The 19,847-nt window shown below is 33.5% G+C and overlaps 2 protein-coding genes across 2 annotated transcripts; both read left to right on the top strand.

The window, feature by feature from the left end:
* The first annotated feature begins 620 nt into the window (after nucleotides 1–620).
* On the top strand, nucleotides 621–15,210 carry LOC131854662 (adhesion G-protein coupled receptor G2-like). The gene is made up of 12 exons (XM_059205794.1): nucleotides 621–834; nucleotides 1,193–1,317; nucleotides 1,914–1,988; nucleotides 3,288–3,377; nucleotides 3,783–4,017; nucleotides 7,722–7,921; nucleotides 8,321–8,525; nucleotides 9,729–9,853; nucleotides 10,174–10,275; nucleotides 11,298–11,532; nucleotides 11,898–12,100; nucleotides 14,006–15,210. Exons 1-12 carry the CDS (start codon nucleotides 621–623, stop codon nucleotides 15,122–15,124), a joined length of 2,928 nt encoding a protein of 975 aa, XP_059061777.1. The 3' UTR covers nucleotides 15,125–15,210.
* A 2,326-nt stretch (nucleotides 15,211–17,536) lies between these two features.
* Nucleotides 17,537–18,995, top strand: LOC131854638 (E3 ubiquitin-protein ligase SIAH1A-like). The gene has a single exon (XM_059205768.1). The coding sequence runs from the start codon at nucleotides 17,932–17,934 to the stop codon at nucleotides 18,775–18,777; it is 846 nt and encodes a 281-aa protein (XP_059061751.1). The 5' UTR covers nucleotides 17,537–17,931; the 3' UTR covers nucleotides 18,778–18,995.
* Nucleotides 18,996–19,847: the final 852 nt, after the last annotated feature.

The following is a 19,847-nucleotide window of genomic DNA, read 5'->3' as shown; positions in this document are numbered from 1 at the left end:
AGATAATGAAGTGCAGTGATTTTTTTTTATTTACTACGATCAAATGTGTAGTTATATATATAGTTATATAATACTTATGCATAGATTACTTAATAGTAATTAACAAAGGTAAGCGAGTGCCATATGTTAACAAACTATTTAACTTTATTATTATCTTATAGCATGAACTCTTTTAAAATTAGAATTTATACTTTCCTTTTTTAATTATTATTTATTTAAATTTATGAAATCTAAATACAATTATCACATCACAATTTACTAAAAGTAGTTGAAAAATTACAGCCAATTTCCTCACACGATTACAAATTTCGCTGTAATTCGATATCGTTTTTGCTTTTTAGTTTATTTATAAACTAATTTTGAACATTTTTTTATTGTACTCGATATTTCTATAATTGGAACTGTTTCGATAAATAAATGTATTTAAATTTGTTGTAAGTCATTTGTAACATCAAAGTATAACACTGTATGTGTATATCATAATATGTTAAATGTTAAAATTTATTACAATGTTAAAATGTTATTTATGTTAGATTCACATAGCTTCAGCTAGTCCAAAACTATTAAAAATTATATATTATTATATTATCATATCAATTTCATCACCATATTAATTTCAGATGAGTCTATTACGTCAGACTTTTATAATATATGTTCTCATACTCTCACGGTCTCAAATAAAGGCAGATAAATCACATAGTCATAGAAATGAGGATTGCGAACATGTCAGCCCCGACACCGGACTGCATAATAACAATACTTTGTTAAATATTGACTCAGATATAAGTGATTCTGCAAGTATGGAGGATATAATACCAATTACAAGTAATACAGGTAATTCTTGATCAAATAATAAATGACTAGCTAACGCAACTCAGTCCGCGTCACATTTTCTCCATTTCCTCATCATTCCTCCAGAAATGGGCTATCCAACATTAAAGGATATTTCAAAAGCGGATCAGTGATACCTGAGAACACTCTGAATATTCAAACTCACAAACATATAAATAAATAAATAAAACTTAGTAGAAATATATGCTACATACGTCTCGAATGAATTAATTGTTACGTATTTTATCACAAAGTTCAAATTAATTGAGATCCAAATTCAAATTCAAATTATCTTTATTCCCCGATCCCTGTATAATCTATGACAGCAGCCTAACCGATATTTTATTAATATTTTTAACAGGTATCGTTAATGAAAAAACATTATCGAATGTATTAATCGTAAACTCAACTAAAAATATAACAGAGACCTCTGCGAAGGAACTACAACATTCCAAATTTAAATCTACTAATGGAACAACCAAAAAGGTATTTATCATTAACCACAAATAATAATCATTTATTTTTTAATAAAATACTTTTATGCCGATTAGTTACAATAGGCTGGTCGTTCAAACAACTGTGGCTGTTCCATTTTTAAAGAAAGGTTGAAGTAGTGATGTTTTTTCACGACTCCTAATTCGAGACAATCAAGCCCAATATCGAGTTTAAATGTCAGATGCCGTTGTTACTAGAAGCATAGATACCTACCAATTATTTGCACTGATTTTATTTGAAGGTTTTTCTTTTTTAAATCACATTGGGTTATACATTTTTTTCTTTTGGTAAGTAAGTAAGTAAGTTACTATTGCCAAATATGCCACTAACAAACAGAAAACAGGACGGGATCATGGAAAGGAACTGGTTAAATTTTAGAATTACTTAATCTGTACTTATAAAATTTTTATTCCACTGATTGTGTCTATTTCTCAGCGTATCTACGGTAATTCTAAAAAGTTTGAGTTGTTATTTTTGATTGCTAATCTTTGATTTACTCTCGTATTGATCTCGTGACAAATGACTTTAATTTTCTTATAGAGAAGTAACTTCAATTATTCTTTTCATGAAAAACTATTTACTCCCAGCCAGGGAAAAGAGAACAAAAAGTACTAAAAACTGATGACGTACACATAGTACATCAAACACGCGACGTACGGCAGGTGAGATGCATAGTTTATGACAGTTTTCTGAAATACTACATTATATATTTAAATATAATTAGGGTAAAACCAGTATAGATGCCGCATTGGGATAGGCCTCATTTTCAAAAAAACATACTTCCGAAACTCGTGACTAAGAATTAATAGTACCTACATGTAGGAGCGGATCTCACCCTGCATCTTAATTATCTGCAGACTGTTGTTCAGTGAGAATGTATTTCGCTTGTGCATGTAATCATATTCGCAACGAACTTCAGAAATACATAAAAGATTTTAAGGTTAGTATGTGCCATTGTGTATCTTTATAAATAGTACTAAATTCTGTTATATTTTCTATTACGTCAATATATTGGCTCATTAAGTGTATATCTAGATGTAAATGGTAGCTGTTTTCATTTTAATTTATTTAAAAAATACTTGGACACCTGTCCCTATCACAAAGGATAGTTGCCCTAAATTTTCTAGGTATAAGTGCCATTAGGGGCACCTTTTACGTCGACGGTTTTGTTGAACTAAATCCGGTCTATTTTAATTTAAATAATAAGCATAACTATATCACTTTAAAATTTTATAATAGCAATTAAGAAGCCATATTTTTGTTGAACAATTGCTTTCAAAATGTTTTTTTTTTTATATAATATTATTTAAAACGATAACAATAAAAATATTTTTAAAAAAGCAAAATTGCTGTTTGAGTGAGGTTCTTGATCTTTGGTTGCGTTTTTCGTTTACACCAGTATAAAGGGCATCATCCTTCTTAGCATTTTCATGATGGGGCAACTATCCATACACATAAGCATCCATCCATAAGGGTTCCACAAAAAGCTAAATTCTGCAAAATCTGTAAATTGATAGGTCAAAAAACAGAATTATTCAATATAAATAATTAAACTAGTTACATACATAGAAATTGTTCGTATAACAGTTATATTTATAGAATTAGGAGGCAATTTCAAAAAGTGGCGCATCTATCCGGGTTTTACCCTACTAGCTGACACGGTCAACGTTATTTTACCATCAAAATCGTAAATCACAAAAACAATCAAATATTTTTAAACGCCGACTTATTACTTAAGGTTATAAATAGTTTACGTCAAATTCCCGGATCTCAACAGGTCTGGGAATTAGTTATTATATACACGCAACATTTCATAAGAATCGGTCAAACATTTTCGGAGGAGTTTTGTTACAAACATTGTGACACGAAAATTTTATATATTAGAGATAACGTAAAACCCTCTTTATATAATTTTCAATGATATTCAACTTGGATATATAAATTTTAATTTTCTTGTACAGGTTATGGACTCAATTCTAAAAGATATTGAAATCTTAACAAAGGATACTAATCCTGTCTACGTAAATGATGTTCAGCCAGTCATAGAACGAGTAAGTAACTCAAAATAACTTGTTAAACTTGAAAATTCTTTATTCAAATAACCTTAAATTTAAGCACTTTTGAATAAACATACTTATATTGTTTTTAATTTATCTCTTATTCGGAAAGCTGTTTCATTACAAGAAGAACGAGCAAGAAACTTGCGTGTTGATCTTTTAAATAATTGTTGTAACTTTACATTCGTATACTATGAATACATACTACCAACTAGCACTAATTCATTAGAGTCATAATATTGTATTCACAATCAACTCCTTAAGTAACTAGATAAGCAGTCATAGTGAATAGAACAGACTTCTCCCAGTCGAGCAGCAATCGTTCACTAGTATGACGGACTGAGAGCACGAAACATGAAGAAATGTCATTTTGTTTTATTAATACGCTAATATTTTTAGGTTAACAATATTACAAATATGCTACTAGCAACAAATGTGACATTAAACAGTTCTATACTACTTGGATTGGACAATCTAATAAACATTATAAATCTCAATGAATCCCTGATTGAACATATAATAGAAAACAATGTTGCATTACTAATATTAGATCCACAAATACATATAGCAGGATTAAATATAGTTAATACGGGTGGAAATAGTTTTACTAACACATCATTTCAATATTTCTGTGGTGAGTATATTTTCCTGATCAATATATATTACTGTTTATACCTATTTCGCGGTTTTATGTTATGTATTATATATGAGCAGTACAGATTGTAAACAATGTAGCGTGTTCGGGTGTGGTTTAGGTGAGTTGACAAAATGAAAACCCAGTCTTTATCACGGATGTAATACGTTATTTTATACATAACATTTAGTACAAGACTGGGCAGGGACATGCAGTAGGTGCGCTATGCAACGCGATGTAATATGATCATACTCGTACTTATACTGTATATGCGTGCATAGCACAGCAAGGATGTTATGGATATGAAATTTCGACAAAATACCGGATACGGATACGGATGCGGATATGAAATTATTTCGGATTATCCGTTAGTTTCGGATAATTTCGGTTACGGGTTAATTTTTAAGGAATGTCAAAAGTAAAATACAAATAGCTAATAAAATGGTTACATATCGTGTCTCAATTAGGCTCCGTCCCTATCCGGTATTATCCGAAGCTTTTATTTCGGATTCGGTTACGGTTACGAATATTTTTTATATCGGATATCCGATAGTTTCGGTTACGGTTACGGAGCTCTCTAGCATCCCTGAGCTATACAGCACCTCAATATTTCAAAACTAAATTAACAAAAAAAAAAATGTAAATCGAACACATTACTAATCTTACTACAAATCGTAATCTTAGTAAAAACGTTCGTTACTAACGAGTAAGTTGTACACTTACTCGTTACTAACGAACGTTTACAAAACACATTGTATGCTGATGATACTGAGTTTCAATTACGCATAGTTTTCAATAAGCATTTTCTACAAATGTTAACCGAAGGCTCAAGAACTCTAATTACACAATTAACATTTATAAGAAAAATAATGAAATTAACCTAACCAACTAATAGCTGTCTGAAATACGTAAATAAATTTATAGTATACATATATATTACACTGTTTGATTGAAACAACAAAAATGTGTATTACCAGTATAAATAAAATCATGTCTACCTTTATTTGATATCTGCAAAGAATCTATAAGGTCTACAAGAATACATACGTACAAATCCATTGCAAAAGTCAAAACTACCTAATCCTGCTATTATATGAATGACATACGAAGACCTTGGTGGATAATGTTGTGAATAGAATCAAAAACTATTTTTTTCTAGAAAATGAACTCTACATTCATCTATACATATAAATAAAATTGGAGTGTTCGTCTGTAATATTCTCCACTGTATATCTACTGTTTACGTACCTTGTACCCTAAAAATTCTACTTCTTGTTTACCAAACTCGCATTTCGAAAGATTAATAGTAATTCTGTACTCGTTAAAACGTTGAAGAACTAATTATAAATGCTTGCGATGCTGTGTTTCATCTTCACTTGTGATAATGACGTCATCAATCACCAAAACTCATAAGTGGAAACTCGAAAAGACTAAAAGGTGTTATGATGGTAGTTTTTCGATATCCTCCCCGGCTACCGACATATTGTGGTAGACTCTAGAAATATCTAAACGACTGTACCATTTCTTACCTGCCAAAAGGTATGTAAAGTCCTGCAGCCGGGGTAACGGATAACTGTCAGGCTTCGTGATAGCATTAAGACCTCTGTAGTCGCCACAAGGTCTCAAGCTGCCGTTTTACTTTGCCACGACATGTAGGGGACTTGGGCAAGTCCACTACATGTCGGGGCTTTGCTGGCCTGTAGATTCCAAATTCTTGTATAATCCTAAATTCATTTCTTACCTTCGCGTATCTATCCGGCAGCAAGTATCTGGCACGCGCGAACACTGCAGTACCCGAGGTCTCTATGTGATGAAATACAACACTCTTAGAGTTAACTTCTTTAAAATTTACTGGTTTAATTATATTAGGATATTTACATAATATGTCGCTATATACATGATTCTCGTCTATAGTCTTAATAGATGACTCGCAATAATTAGTCATACTACCAATAATATTTAAATTTACACTATCTGTCAATTTTTTGTACTTGAATCTACCACTAATTTATGATAAAAGAAAATCAGCACCTAAAATGGGCTGTTTAACGTCGGCAATTACAAATGTCCATCTACATGATCTTCTTAGGTATAGATTTAATATTAGAATATGCATATCATATGTCTTTATTACTGAACCGTTAGCTGCAGAATTATAACTTATATTTATCACAATTATTTGAGCACTTAGAATAATGTTTACTTATCGGTAACACTGATGTATTAGCTCCTATGTCCACTAAAAATATTAGTCCACTTTGTCTGTCTGCTGCACAAAGGCGGTTAGTACTGAAATTTGCCGTACAGTCGCCAGCCGCAGCCTGTGTGGCATTTAGTTTTCCTGGTTACTGTTATCCCTCCAGTTACAAGGTTTAATGCATTTTCCTTATAACGAAAGTTATAAAAACATAGCCAGTCAGGGCTGTTTTTGTTACGTCGCTGAGAGCTTCCCCCACAGTGTAACCTTGAAGGATCGCGGCTCCTGGAAGTCCTATGCGCTGAAAACTTGGCCTTGACGCAAGCCTATTCACCTGAAACGTTAGTTTGGCGATAGATCCCAAAAAAGATAATTACATATATTTCGAAACCGTGCGTGGGTATTACATACATCTTCTTCCCCTTATCTCATTGATTGTGAGTGTGTATTATCCAACTTTAAGTATTCATTTTTTTTTGGCTCTTATCATATATACTTTTTCATTTTATACCTCCTCCATATATTTAATGACTTTCAACAACAATTCTGTAATTATAAAAAAAATATTAACTCCATTAGCAAATATTTTCGCTAACATTTTATTGTATATATATTGATCATCATCATTATCATAACCATTATCTTAATCTGACATTGTTAGCATCATTCTAAAAACTCATTCATACGAAGAATAAAATCATATCAAATTATTTCATTATACTTTCTTTTAAACAACATCCATTGAAATAAATGCATTCAGTGCTATTATTCATTATGCTTATTGAATTAAGATTTTCTTCTTCTAGATTCTTTGCAGCACCCACTTTGGACTATATATGAGACCAAATTCATTTGATTTTAATATTCCAGATTTCATATTGTAATAGAATTTGCGAGACTACTGATAAATACTCAACTGCCTCACTTTTTGCTGTAAATTCTACATACTAACAAGAATTATCATTAATATCGGTCGTTCGTCATATCTAAAGTTATGATTCTTATCTGTTGCGAATCTAAATCGGTGTAACTTGGGTTATGTAATTTCAACCACGTGTTGATTCATGTTTTATTATGCTCGAAAATGTAGTTAGTTTATTGTATTGATTATTTATAACATTATCTTAATTTATTGACGTCCTCGGTGGTCTAGCTATTTACTATACCGCTTTGCTTCCGATAGTCGCGGGTTCGTTTCCTCGCACGTTACAAACATTTGTATTCATAAGTATGATTGTTTGTATTGTGTTTGTTTGTATCAGTCTGGGTGTTTTCTATGTATTTACAAAAAAAATAGCTAAGTACTTATATCAGTTATCTAGTACCTACAACGCAAGCTCTGCTTACCATGTGACTATATGGCGCTGTGTTAGTTGTCCAGGGTTATTTTTACTTATTAAGGTTTTCACTGGAAAACCCTGGCTTCAAAAAATAATGGCTGGCTGCAGACATTTTTTGGAAGCCAGGTTACCATACGGATAATAATTTATTTTATTCTTCCACACAGATAAACATAATAAAACATTACTCTGGACGAACGTAAGCGACGCAGTGATTTATATTCCAGACTCCTTGCTTTCTAGATCTCGCGTCGGTTTTGTAATATTCCGACAAGACTACAATCTGGGCAGATTTAAAATTCCTTATGGTCACCCATATATCAACAGCCCAATCATCAATATTAACGTCGACATGTCACATCATGACGTAAGTGAGATACTTTGTTACTATCATCTATACATATAAATAAAATTGGAGTGTCTGTTTGTAAAATTGAAATAACCGTTTTTTACTACATGCATATGAATATAAATACGGTACATACACCAAAATATCATTTTTTACCATTTTTGTCTGTTTGTTCCGGCTAATCTCTGAAATGGCTGGACCGATTTTGACGGGACTTTTGTGGCAGATAGCTGATGTAATCAGGAGTAACTTAGGCTACTTTTATTTAAGAAAAATAAAATAAAATTCCACGCGATCAAAGTCGCGGGAACAGCTATTTCTTATATATAATTCCATACTAAAGCGTTACCTGAAACTGTACAAAATCTGGGGAACCTAATCAAAAATAAACTAATATGAATTGTATTGCTTTCATAGAGAATACAATATTACCTCAAACCGACCTTGGAAGCGGCTCAGTATATGTGCGTGAGTTGGTCAAGATCCAACGATAAGAAAGAGCAAGGCATTTGGACGCCTTCCTCTTGCAGGAATGCTGATGTTGAACCAGGAATACTGCACTTATGTGACTGTTCTGACACGTCGTACATTGCTCAATACATAACCATAAACAACGACACAGGTCTGTATAGATAAAGCTAATGCTTTATCTTTAAACCCCTTGAAGAAAGCATAATAATATTACGATTTTTGTCCCAGATGGGGTAACCAGAGGAATTATCCACTTTCATTCTCGTAATTAGCGCAACATTTGTCATGTCATGTCCACATTACTATTTGAACTCTACGTACCAGCTTGTGAACCTAACGTCATGTTTCGGATTAACGAAAATACATTTATTTCTGTAGGTCTATTACTTGTTGTTAGTTCGGAGTGCTTTCGAGCTTAAAAGAACTGATAAGAAACTCAGCGCTTATTCTTTTCAAATGAGTCTGTACATGATTTCAAAAACTTTAGATTATTACCAACGTTTCCAAAATTGAAAATGCAGTCTAAAATATAGATTTATACAAATGTGATGTAAGATAAAATTCATAATCATTGTCTTCAAGAAACTACAATAACAAATTCTATAAAGAGGTGGTACGTATGTTCACCCCTTGGATATGCTGCCTTGTAATTTATTCAGTGAAATATAAGCATGTCAAGAGTTTAAGTTCCTCTGATTAACCCTCTAGTATTACATTCGTGATGAACAGTTTTATTATATGTAACTATGTACGAATATATATATATATATTTATCAATTTATGATTTATTTTTACCAAATTAGGTGTTATTTTACGGAAGTTCATTTACACTAGGCTTCCAAACTGCATCCAACCTCATTCATTGCCTGATGATGTGTCGTTAAGAGTTGAACCACTTGTCGCAGTAAGGATGTAGATCCAATAACGATCTCAAAATAATAATAGGGACAATAAGTGGCCACTGTCCCTTAAACAAACACCTGTACACAATGGGTGATAAAACGGCCGCTCAGGTGATCCTGGCGTGCGTAGCAATGGCCACAACACGAACACAAATCCTCGAAAGAGTGAAGTCGCTCCGTGAAGCCTGTAGCGATACCAGGAGACTTTTGCTCTTTTGGATGGAGCTTGGCTACTTTATCAGTCTCGACTCTACACGTACAACGGTCCAGATGAGAGGCTAATTGCGGAAAATAGAGTCCAATTTAAATTACATTAGGAAAAATATATATCACTTCCAGTAATGGTGGTCAGGTTTTCGCACTGAATATTTGTGTTTTCACACATGCTAATGGTATCGAAGCTAACCATTATACAATATAAATACATTAAGTAATTTATGAATTCTTTGTAGTTAATAATACGACTACAACAACGAATACAACCCTCTCAATTCCTTATACGACTAGTGAGGAATCAACCGAAGCAGAAACGTCTACAAGCAGCACTACGTTAAAGACAACAACCGTTGTGTTAACAGTAAGTTTGTTTGTCTTCATAAATATAATCTTAATTCGCAATTTACTTAAAAAGAATGTGTGTTTCTAAAAATAATCGTAATTCATAGTTTACTTAAGGGGAGTGTGTCCAAGGGACAAAATTACGATGTAGGTATTTGTTCTATTATAGAGATTTATAGACTGAATCTCCCAATCATCCAAGCTCGATAGAAATAGTTTCAATCGTAATTTTAACGTAAATACTTTCTACTTGTCCCCTTACTAACTTTCAGTAACTGAAAATTACCAAATGAGATGAAGAAAATTAGTATAATAATTTTGAATACGTTTTGTTTTCAGCCTGACGAGCAAGTTGACCAGATTTTAGACGATCTTAAAAACCTATTAGACAGCGATACTACCCCCATATACATGGATGACGTCACCGACGTATTTGATCAGGTAAGATCCTTTTACAAATATTAGTACTAAAGGAATATTTCAAAAACCTGTTTATTTAAACCTAAATACCTATAATGGGAACATTACTACAACAGCTTTCAGAATAGCTGGCTTGGCTTGCACAAAAGTATATACAAAAAAAGTAGACTAAAATTCTACAAACTTTTTTGTTACTCGTACTACTCGTAAGTTAGTAGCTGCCTACAATTTGAACAAATAAATTATTTAATTTAGCGACCAACTTTTATTTTACACGGATGTACTTTAATAAGATGGAGATAGCATACGCATGAGCCTTTCGGAAGAAATTCTCGAATTTTTACTTACACAACTATCAATATAAGCCCAATATAACAATAGTAGTGACCCATGTTCGGTAACATAGCATATAACATACAATGCTCTTCTCGTTCTCTCTTCTCTCTTCGTGAACTCACACAGACTACACACAAACAAATAAGTTCTTGCTACTACGTACTGCTTAATTACATATAATGAAAACCGTGACAATATCCGTTATGCTGGATTACGAATCCTTAAAGTAATATATAAAAAAGAAAGTGGACTGTATTTACTAAAAAGAATAGAATTAATGAAAAAGGAAGCAGAAATATGATTTCGACCTGGAAGAACGTCTTCCACACTCCGAACAGCCCAAAGTAAGCAATGTAACACCAAACTTACTCACCTTTGCTCTAGAACGTCCCGATATATTATATTAAATAAATCATTAATTATCTTGTTTTATATAGTTAAAAATACGGAGCGTCCCTTTTATTCCAGTTCTTGTTTTCAATTGTTTTTTTATTTTAAATTCGAAATTTAATTTTTTAATTTAATTAAGTATTTATTTGTGGCCAGTATTACCGAGCGCCCTTTGCTTCAGTAAGTAAGCCGGTGATACAATCTGCTTAGACTAAGGAGGTACGGAATACGGAACACGTTGCATGGTTTAAAAGTAGTGAGTGGAAAAGCATACGATTTTATTACGTGTTTGGATTATACCTTATTGTTTCTTCTAGATAAATAATGTGCTAAGTATAGATGAAGACGTAATTATTCCTGGCGAGATGCTACAGATGCTGGATGAACTGGGCTCCAGAATAGATCTCAATGAGTCTTCAAATGCTATACTAGTGAAAAACAATATAGCAATGTTGATAGCTGACGCTGGGGACCTCAACCCTATCAGAGGGTTGAGGGTGGCCCGTAGAGAAGTCGATGGCTTCATTAATGATGCATTCGAGTTTATAAATGGTGTGTATTCTGTAATATAATAATAACTAACGGTTTAGCACGCCGACTTGCCTCCGATGGTAGCGGGTTCGAGTCCTCGCTCGGTACAGAAATTTGTATTCAAGTATGATTATTTGATCTGAGTGCTTTCTATTTTATGATGTATGCATTTACAAAAAAGATCTATCAGGTGTCTATTACCCATAACACAATCTCTGTTTAGCTTGGGACTAGACGGCGCTGCAAATTGTCCTAGATTATTATTATCATTATCATCATTCCCATCATCATTATAATCATCATCATCATGGTATGACTTACTATGTAATAGTCTATTGGTAAATCGTATAACTATGATTTTAACAAAATCTACTTTTGTAATTAAGAGGACATCGATGAAATGCATATCATGGAGAGCGAGAGTGAAGCTGTGGTGGACCTGCCACCGTCTGTACTGAATTCTCCGAGACGTATAAGCTTTGTGGTCTTCCACGATGACCGAGCTTTCCACTACTCAGGGGTGTCAGCAGTCAACAGTCGCGTGATCAGCATTAACGTAGAGAATGTGACTCTCTTCGACGCTGGAGAGGTACCTACCTTCTTCTTATTAAAGACATTTCTTTTTTCACTCAGATCTTCTGCACCCTTCTGTGGGAGGGGGCAAGACCCCGGGTCGCTGGACTTAAGTGTAATTATTATGGTAATTGAATTTTTAACCGACTCCAATATTTGATACTTCTTTAATAAGTTTTTTTTAATGAAAGATAACATTTTCAAATTGGCCAATTTTTTTTTTACTTTTGAAGTCGTTTTTTTTTTTTGCTACAATTTGTTCGATTTGTCTAACAGTACAAACATTTGTAACCACGAGCATAAACAATTGTTTGTATCTGTCTAGGTGTTTGTCATGCATAATACATGGAAAACATGTACTGGTATTTACATAAAAATGTAAGTATTTCTATCAGTTGTCTAGTACCCTTAATACAATTTCTGCTTAGCTTATGACTACTGTGTAGCTGGCAAAAAAAATATACATGGAAAGCACCACGGACTTCTTATCTGTGGTAATACAAAATTTTTGCCATTCCGTTGCATTAAAATATCATGCCTACGTACCATGTAAATTCACTGCCTTGTTCACCCTTCAACCGAAATACAAGTTCTAAGCTACTTGGAGGCGATATCGCACACTTATTATAATACTGGCTTAACTCAAAAATTTTGGAAAGTCCACTTTATTACTGTCGAATTAAAGTCTAATTTCAAAAATTTTTATGTTCTGCATTACACCAGTATTGTACTAGATATGCGATATGTGAGGCAGAGATACTCATACAAAGTCTTCCTCGTTAAAACTCCCGTTAAAAACGTCAAAATATAAATTGTTTTTGTAAATCATCTCTCGTCTCCGTCTCTAATTAATTTATGTAATTATTATAATTGGCTCTAGATAATTATTATACTGAAATTAGATTAGTTTAAAATTATAATATTCTTTGTTATGATCGAATATTATAGTATTCTAATCTAAATCAGAAAGTACTAGACTATATAAGATAGTGGATAAAATGTTTTGTTTTTATTAAATAATAATTAAAATATAAATAAAATTGGAGTGTCTGTACATGCATATGAATATAAATACGGTACATACACCAAAATAATATTTTATACCATTTTTGTCTGTCTGTCTGTTTGTTCCGGCTAATTTCTGAAATGGCTGGACCGATTTTGACGGGACTTTTTTGGCAAGTAGCTGATGTAATAAGGCTTCATTTAGGCTGCTTTTATTTTAGAATATTATTTTTCTAAACTATAATTCCACGCGAACGATGTCGCGGGTACAGCTATAATATATATAACAGTGTCTCTGACGACACTATCGCCGTCATGGAAATCGCAGTATTTGAAATATGCATATTTTACTGGGTGTATTTGAAATCCAATGTGGCAGAAAGCGAGCGTTTCGCTGTATCTCGTATTCATTTGGTTTTTTATCGCTGCTTCTATCACCATATAGTTAAAAGATATAACTGTTTCGTCGACATAATTCAAACTCATGTCATTTATGTAGTCGACTAGAAACAGAAAATCCTTTGTGCAAATAAACTTAATTTAAGCACTCTTGAATAGTAATAACATTTTTTTATCTACCCTTCAACGGAAAGCTGTCGCATTACAAGAAAAATGAGCAAGAAACTATTTTAAATAATAGTTGTAACTTTACATAAGTCGAAACGTGTGAATATCAACTAGCACTAATTTATTAGAGTCAAATATTAAATACACAACAAGATTTATGTGATTAGAGCAGACCAGTCCAACAAGCAGAACTCGTTCACGAGTATGATGTATGCGCTAGCATTCACTGCGCTCGACCATGTTTTACGGAGCTCAATGACACGGCCAACCATGCCATTTGTTTGGTCTAAAATACTAAACTCCCTGTTAATGAATTATTACATTTATTTTCTTATTCTTCCTTTCCCAGATGGTGAGAATACATTTCAGACGTAAAGTTGGACCAGAACGAGATATGAGGCGATCCTGCGGTTACTGGGCATTTTTAGAAAATGGTGCCGGATATTGGTCGCAAGAAGGATGCACTTTCATAAGGTCAAGCAATCCCGCCATTTTAGACACCTGCCAATGCAGCCATCTCACACATTTTGCAGAGATTTTAATACCGCGACCTGTCTTTTCCGAACGCAATGAACATATATTAGAAATACTATCTATAATTGGCAGCTTTTTATCCATTTTTGGTGTACTTATAATAGCACTTACAGCGGTTATGTTTAAATCTTGGCGTTCTAACTTTCGCAACAGAATTTGGCTTCAGCTGTGCATTGCACTGTTTCTTTTATCCGTTTGTTTCTTAGTAATCATATACATGAGATATGATGTATACAACTTACCATGTTTGATCAATGGTATCGTATTGCACTATTCTTTACTCGCCTCATTCTTTTGGATGTTGATGGTAGCTATAATTGCTTATATAGATACAGTTGGGTTTAAATATGCTTACACGAAGCATATATCTCATAAAGTATTAATAACTGCGAGTATTTCTTGGGGAACTCCTGTTGTGATTATTGGTATTTTGCTTCTAGCCGCTCCGTATTCATACGTAGGTACTTTTGAAGAGATGACTCCTAGTGGTACTTTCTGTTACCCGTCAGGTATGGGTTTATGGTTGACTGTATACACACCAATATGTATAATATTACTGGCTAATTTCGTATCATTCTTCTATATTATGGGAGTGGTATCGTCGAGTACAAGGAATAAGAAGTTGGGCAAACAGAATGTGGACGAATTTCAGGAGGCAGTCAAGTGCGTGCGCATCGCTTTGGTATTGGTGTTCCTATTCGGTCTGCCATGGGTGTTTGGACTCTTTTCTCACAATATAGTTGCGGCCTATATCTTCACAGTCACAGTGACCACGCAAGGATTCTTTCTGTTCTTGTTCATTGTGTGTGGCAATAGAGACACGAGAACCTTTTGGCGTCGTCAACTGATGTGGAAAACAAAAGATAAATACGAATGTCACAGTTTAAAAGAGTCGAAACGAAACACGGGATCTACGACTACTTTTGCGTACTAGTATTTGCATCTTTTTCTATATAAGACTTTATTGAAAAATGCTATAAATTTCCATATTATTTATAAAAACATATCGCTTGTTTTATACCTGAAATAAATTGTATTAACAAAAAAAAATTTGGAATTGAATGTTAAATTTTTAAGTTGGTACCTTTTGTAGTTTCCGTTTTTTTAGATAATGCATTTTAATATAAATTATGCAATGTACCTACTGCAATAGAAATAGAATACTACTAAAATATAAACTGTAAATATAGTTTATTTTATTTTTATTTATTTATTCATTTAATACAGGCTACATGGCCCATATTAGATATATATAGTGTATACATTATAGACTAACATACGTAAGAAATAATAATAAAAAGTAAATAAAATTATTTCTATGGTCACGGCACTGACAAAGGCAATCTGCCTCGGTAGCGCCGATAGGTCACCCCTTTCTGCCAGTAGTCTCTTTCATGAAGGTGAGCAGCATATTAGTAGGGACCCGGGCCACGAACGATTTGGAGCTCGCGTTGTGACTCGATTCCAGCTGCGTCACCCTCAATGTCAGGTTACTTTTGGTCCGGATATAGTCGACAATGTCCTGTTCCTTGGTAGCGTAGTGTTTATGTTGACGACTGGGATTACCTGGGGCATTATCATTAATTTGGTGACATCGTAAACGAATTCTTATCATATCAGCCAAATTCACCTTCACTGCCCTAGGTGAGTACGGACGACCAGTGTCAGGCTTTTTGGATCTTGCCACGACGCTCTCAAGCAAATCAGCATAAATAATATTATTATTATATTAAATATTAGCAAATACTTCAACATGTTTATTAAGGAGCCTTTTAAAAGAATGTATTAATATGTCTATAATATCTGTAATCTATCTAGTCATTTTTTACAATTATATCTACTTAGTTTAATTCATGTAGGTAATTGTGTAATAAAAATATTTTCAGGATTCACAAACAAAACAAAGAAATTCTTACAGAGCTAATTTTGTCGGTGCATAATTACGTACGTCTATTCGGTCATTCGTTAAAAATATTGTTGCTGTAGTCGTACAATCCGTCCAATTCAAACGGGTATCGAAATTACGACGGCCTGAGCCGAGGTTCGAACCCCTAGCGGTGCCCTCAGACTAAAGCCGTATCCGTCAGACGGAAGTTGGCCCTCAGCCGCTCCATAAGTCCTTCCGCGGGTTTGAAGTGCCATCTGAACTCGCCACCTATCGTCCAGTGAAGCTGTAAAGGCCAGCTGCGGCTAATAGCATTAGAGTAGTCCGAAAAAAAAAGTCGTACAATTTGAAATACAAAATATTTGTATAATAATTTGTATTCTAATGTTATCTGTGTAAACAAAATAGTTAAAAAATATTTTCTCTAAATTTAGAGTACAATACACAATAGTCGGTATTTATTTTACATTCCGTCCTGTTTTATTTAAGTGTTATGGTTCCTCTCTTTAGAAAGAGACACAATTAAATACGTTTGTCTCTTTCAGTAATGATATAAGTCAGTGTACGTTTTCTTCCCTTGTAACTTGTCTCTTTCACACTAATTGTAGCAAATGTTAGAAGACACTAATCAGCGAGATGTGGCGCTCTATTTTACTATGTAATATTATGTTATCTGTGATTTTACTAACTTTATTTTCTTTAATGTAATTTCGTTACCATTTAGGTTACAAGGGTAATTTTTATTTGTAATTTAAAAATTTATGATATCTTTTAGACTTAAAATAGATGTAATATTTATGAAAATAAACTTAATTATAAACACTCTTAAATAGTTATTTTCTTTGTCACACCATCTCAATCACAATGTATAGTAGATTTAACCGTGAAAAATAAGTAAGAAACTCGGAAGTTATACGTACCTTATACGTAAAAATTGAATTTGTATATCGCCGCCATATTAGTCTTGCCATAAAATTTTATTTATTTTAAAGGAATTACTGGAGTATTGTTATATTTTCATTATAATTATAAAGAGTTAAATATGTAGTCATTTCTATTATAATAAGTCCTAAATTATTCAATAATAAAAGGAACTTGTAAAATATTAACTAAAAAATATAATGTACCCCCCCCCCTAATTTTTTAATGTAATTAACACCATTTTAATTCGTGGCTCGTATACATACTACTCGATTCATACATTAATATTTATTGGATTTGGTAGATATCTCTAGTATTTAGATTATAATCGTATTGAATAATAATACTCGTATCGCAAACTTTATCTACTATTATCTTTTGTCTTAGTAGATTATTAATTTAATATATACCTACTCTGTGATGTAGATGATTGACAGACATCATAGCTAACCAAAACCTTACTTCCCTAATCTATGGTTACGTACTTATTGTCTGTCAGTCAAGTGTCATGTCATAATGTCATTCCATGTAATGTTTTATTTCTTTCTTTCGTTCCATTGATCGTCACTGAATTAATTTTATTTTGTCCTGTATTTTAATCTGTTGTGATAAAATATAACTTTCTTAATCACTTAAACTTCGAACACACTTAAATGGCTAATGGTGGACACGTGTAACATAAGTTAGAACTACAAAAACCTTCACTTGCCCTCAAATCTGATGGACCTATTTCGACATCTACGTTATTGAAAATATTGGCCCGAAGAACTGTAATGGAAACTATCTCGAGTGTGCTAACTAGACGGAAAAAAACAGCAGTGGAAGGTTACAAATGAAGGATATTTAGAATTAAAGGTTGCATCTTGACTTTCTAGATAACGAGGGGGCTCTGATTGGTCGTTGATCGACAGGTTTTATGTGCGCGTGACGGTGACATGAGCACAAACAACAAACGGCGTGGAGCTAGCGGTTCCAGTTGTTCTGTGTCTGGAGTACCCGCTCTAGTAAACGTGCCCACCGCAATGTCAGCGGACCTAGCATCCCTATTTGAATGTCCGGTCTGTTTCGATTATGTTTTACCCCCAATACTGCAGTGCCAGAGCGGGCACCTCGTCTGCTCCAGCTGCCGCCCCAAGCTGTCCTGCTGCCCGACCTGTCGCGGCCCTCTCGGCAACATCCGCAACCTGGCTATGGAGAAGGTAGCTAGTAATGTGATGTTCCCTTGTAAACACTCCAACACTGGTTGCACAGTAACATTAGTACACACAGAAAAAGCTGAACATGAAGAAGCTTGTGAGTTCAGACCTTATTCTTGTCCATGCCCAGGGGCATCATGTAAATGGCAAGGTGGTCTGGACCAAGTAATGCCACACTTAATGATGTCCCACAAGAGCATCACTACTCTGCAAGGTGAGGATATAGTGTTCCTTGCCACTGACATCAACCTACCTGGAGCTGTAGACTGGGTGATGATGCAGTCCTGCTTTAATCACCATTTTATGTTAGTACTAGAAAAACAGGAGAAGTTTGATGGTCATCAACAGTTCTTCGCTATAGTCCAACTCATAGGGTCTCGTAAGGAGGCTGAGAACTTTGCGTACAGACTGGAACTGAATGGCCACAGGCGGCGGCTCACATGGGAAGCGATGCCACGGTCAATCCATGAAGGTGTATCATCAGCTATTATGAATTCCGACTGTCTTGTGTTTGATACGTCACTTGCGCAGCTGTTTGCAGACAATGGGAACCTCGGAATCAATGTCACAATATCTATTGCCTAATGACGACTACAACTGCCGTCTGCTGCTGTCGCATGTTATAGAAACCGCAGTAACCCATTGCACATTGTGTGACTGGTATATTTTTAATAAAGTAATTCAACAATTTTGTGTATAAAGTATTGATAGTGTATAATTTATGTTACAAATTTGATATAATAAGTAATGAATATTTTCGTTACAGCTTGTAATAATCGCCAATTATAATTAATTTTGATTGACATTTTTTTACTATTAATTGTCAACTGATGAAGCCAAAAATATTCCTGTTGATTGTTCATAATGTCTGACTGAAACATAACTTTAAAACATTCTATATTATTTGAAAAATATTTCATAAGATTCCTTATTATTTTTTATAAGTAATTTATGGGGTCATGAGTTATATAGGTGACAGAAGAAAAAACAATAGGAATAAGGGTAAAATTCATGAACAGTTTAGTAGGATTTCATTGACAGGTGCTAAATTATATTAATATTTCATCATAGTAACCGAGTTCAAAAAGTAAGCAATAATAAACTAGCATTACTATTTCAGGAAATTGTTCCAGGAATGGATAGATTAATATATTATATACTGGTTAGTATACAGAATATTTAATAAGAATGACTCTAAAAAATTTAGACTAAATGTAATTGATCTGTTTACAAGTTACTGTCAGTTACTGTAACTTCTATTAGATAAATTACCTATTGCAAAATATCATCATATTTCTGCTATATTAGTATTCACACATTATTCCTTTAAAACCAATTCGCAATCGGTAATAAGAACATTTTCATATCTGACGTCTTATATTAAGCAATTTTTGTAAACTAGTTTTGTTATACTAGCTGACTCGAGCAACTTTTCCTGCGTCACACTTTACCTGTTTCGCAACATTTTTCATTCATACTCAGCACCTATTAGTTGTACCGTGATGTTAATAGCCTAGGACCTTCCTTAATAAATGAGCTAACCATCACTGCTGGAATATATCAATTTGAACCAGTAGTTTTTTAATTTTGCGCTTTCAACCAAACAAACTTTATGATAAATAGATATAAATTTTGGTTTCATTATATCTTGAACA

This window comes from Achroia grisella, unplaced genomic scaffold, assembly GCF_030625045.1.
Source record: "Achroia grisella isolate CSIRO2021 unplaced genomic scaffold, CSIRO_AGI_Agris_v1 utg1241, whole genome shotgun sequence".
Classification (NCBI taxonomy): Eukaryota; Metazoa; Arthropoda; class Insecta; order Lepidoptera; family Pyralidae; genus Achroia; species Achroia grisella.
This window is presented reverse-complemented; position numbering and strand designations above follow the sequence as displayed.

Coding starts and splice junctions, on each gene's coding strand:
- LOC131854662 (XM_059205794.1), top strand. CDS start 621: ATGAGTCTATTACGTCAGACTTTTATAATATATGTTCTCATACTCTCA. Junction 835..1,192: donor ACCAATTACAAGTAATACAG/GTAATTCTTGAT, acceptor TATTTTTAACAG/GTATCGTTAATGAAAAAACA. Junction 10,276..11,297: donor TCACCGACGTATTTGATCAG/GTAAGATCCTTT, acceptor TGTTTCTTCTAG/ATAAATAATGTGCTAAGTAT.
- LOC131854638 (XM_059205768.1), top strand. CDS start 17,932: ATGAGCACAAACAACAAACGGCGTGGAGCTAGCGGTTCCAGTTGTTCT.